This window comes from Eucalyptus grandis, chromosome 6 (assembly GCF_016545825.1).
Source record: "Eucalyptus grandis isolate ANBG69807.140 chromosome 6, ASM1654582v1, whole genome shotgun sequence".
Classification (NCBI taxonomy): Eukaryota; Viridiplantae; Streptophyta; class Magnoliopsida; order Myrtales; family Myrtaceae; genus Eucalyptus; species Eucalyptus grandis.
Genome location: NC_052617.1, coordinates 1,851,119 through 1,855,171, shown reverse-complemented (window position 1 = coordinate 1,855,171; position 4,053 = coordinate 1,851,119). Strand labels below are relative to the sequence as shown.

The 4,053-nt window shown below is 41.5% G+C and overlaps 1 protein-coding gene across 1 annotated transcript; it reads left to right on the top strand.

Annotated features, from left to right (window-relative positions):
- The first annotated feature begins 1,094 nt into the window (after positions 1-1,094).
- Positions 1,095-2,879, top strand: LOC104447887 (heat stress transcription factor B-4). The gene is made up of 2 exons (XM_010061620.3): positions 1,095-1,604; positions 1,929-2,879. The coding sequence occupies exons 1-2, from the start codon at positions 1,353-1,355 to the stop codon at positions 2,727-2,729; spliced, it is 1,053 nt and encodes a 350-aa protein (XP_010059922.1). The 5' UTR covers positions 1,095-1,352; the 3' UTR covers positions 2,730-2,879.
- The last annotated feature ends 1,174 nt before the right edge of the window (positions 2,880-4,053 follow it).

Here is a 4,053-nt window from a genome sequence, read left to right as displayed (position 1 = left end):
TCAACTTCTATCGTAACATTTGTTTTTTTCAAGAAATGGTATGTAACTTGTGATTATAGAAAATGGAATATCTTTGATTGCATTGATTTTTGCACAGTAATTTGCATACAGATTATATCTCTAATGCCACTCAAAGTGGAATAATGAGAAATTTAATGAGTAATTTTAGTGGAGATGATATCTCGAGCATTTGACCAGACATTTTTCATCTTCAACTTGACTTCAGTCGTCTCATAAACTGAACGAGTTATTACTGTGGTCAATCACAACAGCAATGTTTCCGGCACCAAGTTCCTTTCGAATTCGCATGTTTAGTCAAGCGAAAAATAAAATGCACTGGAGTGTAGTACACATTGCTAGCATCTTCTAGTACTTAAGGATGAATATTTTGTGTGTGTGTGTGTGTGAGAGAGAGAGAGAGAGAGAGAGGCAGAAAAGGACAATTTTGCATGATAGGCTGCCTCCATTTTCCTAAGTGAGTGTAGATTTCAAAGCCGAGCGGAATCAATGTCAGAAAGCGGAGTGCGACTCACGGGTTTGTCTCGAAAGCCCCTTTTTCATTTCACTATTCTAGACACTCAGGAAACGAAAAATCCTCAACAACGTCCAACGAACGTGAGCCCTAACTCAGAAATACCGTTAGATGAGGCGGGCTCCATGTAGAGCCCGCCTGATCTAACGGTAGATATAAAACCGGCCTCGCACGATCCTGTTCCACTGAACACCTGCTCTTTTTCGGACACATATTCTCTCCCACTTCCATTTATCGAGGACGCAAAACCCCATGTACTTTACTACTGAATTATTATGTTAGAGGGATACTTCCTTTTTCAAGGATTATATTATTAGCGTTTGAATCTAGTTCATCGTGCAGCATTGGAGATAATACGATTGATGATGAGACGAATTAGGCAAACACAAGTATTTAAATAACTGCCTCGCAGTGTTTATATTCAGACAGTAAACAGAGCCCGAGGTATAATCTTGTAAATCATGAACCGGAGGAAAAAAGAAAGAAACCCTAACACCGCTTTATTTTAGTCGGGTTTTTATTTAGATTCTCGATTGCGGTCTCCCATGGAATAATTGCATATGGATCGATCTCGGTGTGCAGTGCGTGTCTTTGCCTTTTAAAGCTAGAGGAGACTGTTCGGAGTACTAGTATGTTTTGCTAACGCTGTCCCAGCCCAGTTCACTAGCTATCGCTGTCCTCCATTATCAGCCCCTTTGCAAAAGCTTTGGCATACTTCGCATTCTCTCATATCTCAGTCTCAACCACCAAAAGACCATCTTTCACTCGGTCTCTGTCTCTGTCTCTGTCTCTCTCTCTCTCTCTCTCTCGTGCAAGAACTATGGCTCTTCTGCTGGAGAACTCGTGCGAGGGCATCCTGCTATCCCTGGAATCCCAGAAGTCGATACCTGCACCGTTCCTGACCAAGACCTACCAGCTGGTGGACGACCCGACGACGGACTACATCGTCTCATGGGGCGACGACGAGACCACCTTTGTAGTGTGGCGGCCCCCGGAGTTCGCTCGCGATCTCCTCCCCAACTACTTCAAGCACAACAACTTCTCCAGCTTCGTTCGGCAGCTCAATACCTATGTATGCAGATTTTCTTGTTTCTTTCTTTGGCTAGATTTTTACACAACTGCTAAGAAACTCAAATCTTGATTTTTGAATGAAAACCCACCTCCTCGTGCTTTTTTGCACCGCGCTGACAGCAGAAAATTTACACTAGTTGATTGTGCGCATTCATTGGCAGATTTCATGAATGAATCATAGAATTCATTTCTAATGAGAAGCAATGAAAGAGAAAATGAGTAAAAGAACATTTTTGCTCCTGTATCATCTAAAAACTTGGTAAACTAGTGGTAGGAGCCTTAGATTTTTTCTGAGAGGCTTTTGTTGTTCTATGTGATGGTTCAGGGTTTCAGAAAGATTGTACCAGACAGATGGGAGTTTGCCAACGAGTTCTTCAGGAAAGGAGAAAAGCACCTGCTCTGCGAGATCCATCGGAGAAAATCTCCGCAGCCCCAACAAGTGCCCATCAACCACCAATATCCACCGTCCCCAATCGGCGGATGTGGCAGCTATTTTCCCTTCGTTGGTGGCCGAGTCAACTGTATCGCTCCGCCCGAGTCGGACGAGTTGACCTGGTGTGAGTCGTCCCCACTGATCAATACTCCTAATGTTTCAGTGGTCGACAACTTTGTTAGCTACAATAACGGCCCATCATCATCGTCGCCGTCATCGGTTGTTGCAGCTCTCGCCAAGGACAACGAGAGGCTGAGAAGAAGCAACGAGATGCTCACGTCTGAGCTTGCTCATATGAGGAAGCTGTATAACGACATCATCTACTTCGTGCAGAATCACGTGAAGCCTGTTACTCCGAGTAATTCCATCATTTCGAACCAGGCTTTCGGGAACTTTCCTGCTACGAACGGCCATAAAAAGCACGTTGCTCAAGTTGGTAATAATCTTGCGGACTCTCCCACCAACACTTCACAGAGCTCCGTCACTATTCTCGATGAGGAAGATGCGACTAATTGTAGTAGCAGCAAGATGAAGCTATTCGGAGTGCCTCTCCGGTCAAAGAAGCGGTTGCATCCTGATAAGTACGCTCCGTCGAAAATCGCGGAGACTAACAATAACAAGGCTCGTTTGGTGTTGGAAAATGATGAGTTGAGGTTGAATCTCATGCCTCCTTCCACATTTGCCAGCTATTAGTATTTTGTTATCCCCCCCTATAGGGAGTAGACTGCTCAATGAATGCGGGTATGGGTGTTAATGCTTTCGCGATTTGTACAGAAGATTATTGCTGTTATCTTTTTGTTCCGCTAGCTGAGATTGAAAATCAAGAGTTTTTTTTTTTTTTTTTTTTTTTTTTTTTCTCGTGTTTCTTAATCTTACTTGTCTCTCTCTTTATCTGTTTGCAAGATAAGCGATTTGTTTCTCTCTATACCCTTTGTTTCTCTCTATACCCTGATTATTAAGCAGAACGATCTGAAGGTACTCCTCATGGAAACTAGATCATAGATAATGCACGCAGAGTGATGAGAACAATCGTTGGACATGTAAAGCTTTTACTAGATGATCAGCAAAACTTCAGGCCCTTTACACGATGAATGGTTTAAATAATCCTTTTTGCATGCTGAAGGGAATGTCTCAACTTCAATTTGCTAAGGGTACATCTATCAAAACCCACTTTGATGAGTTTAACAAATTTGATGGATTTGAATAACGTCGATGAGGCCCTAGCTGATGGAAAAACAAGACATGATGTTGTTAGCATCTCTACGGGAGTCATGAAAGCACTTTATTGATTTATTGTCATGGAGGCATACTACACTTACTTCAAAACAAGACATGATATTGTTAGCATCTCTACCGGAGTCATGAGAGCACTTTATTGATTCATTGTTATGGAGATATATTACAATTACTTTCGAAGAGGTAAAGTCCACTTCGTTTTTTAAGGAATCGCAGAGAAAGTTACGAGATGATAATTTGACATAAAATGAATCACAAGAATTGGTGATCCGGGGTAGAAGCATCTCTTGGTCATTTTATAGAAAGAATAAGGGTCAAGTGAAGTATTTTGAACGTCACTAGGAGAGGCACATGGAGGGGAGATTGGGAGATTGTCTGAAATTGAGAAACATAGATGGGAAGCAAGATGACACAAACACTGTGCTGAACAATTGTACATAGAAATATAGATAAAAAGATTCTTTTTACATCCATATCAGTTGGATGAACCCACAATGCGATACACTAAAAAGCACATAATTATGAACCTCACCAAACACAACTCTTTTTGCACTTCGATTGGTTATTATATCCATGATTGTGGGCAAACTATAAACAAAACAAAAGAAATTATTGCACTGCTTATAAATCATGTAGACTAAGCTCATCCATAAGAAAACCTTTCGAAGCCCGGTCGTAGGCCTGGTGGGTGTTTTCTTGCAGGTTTTTAGCTTTTTTATTTGTTAAATATTGTTTACAGCAGATCAACATTATATAAATATGATCTCTCTTCACTATGAAC

Excerpts from the sequence above, each read along its gene's own strand:
- LOC104447887 (XM_010061620.3), top strand. The coding sequence starts at position 1,353 with ATGGCTCTTCTGCTGGAGAACTCGTGCGAGGGCATCCTGCTATCCCTG. Across the intron at positions 1,605-1,928 it reads TTCGGCAGCTCAATACCTAT|GGTTTCAGAAAGATTGTACC; the intron begins GTATGCAGATTT and ends GTGATGGTTCAG.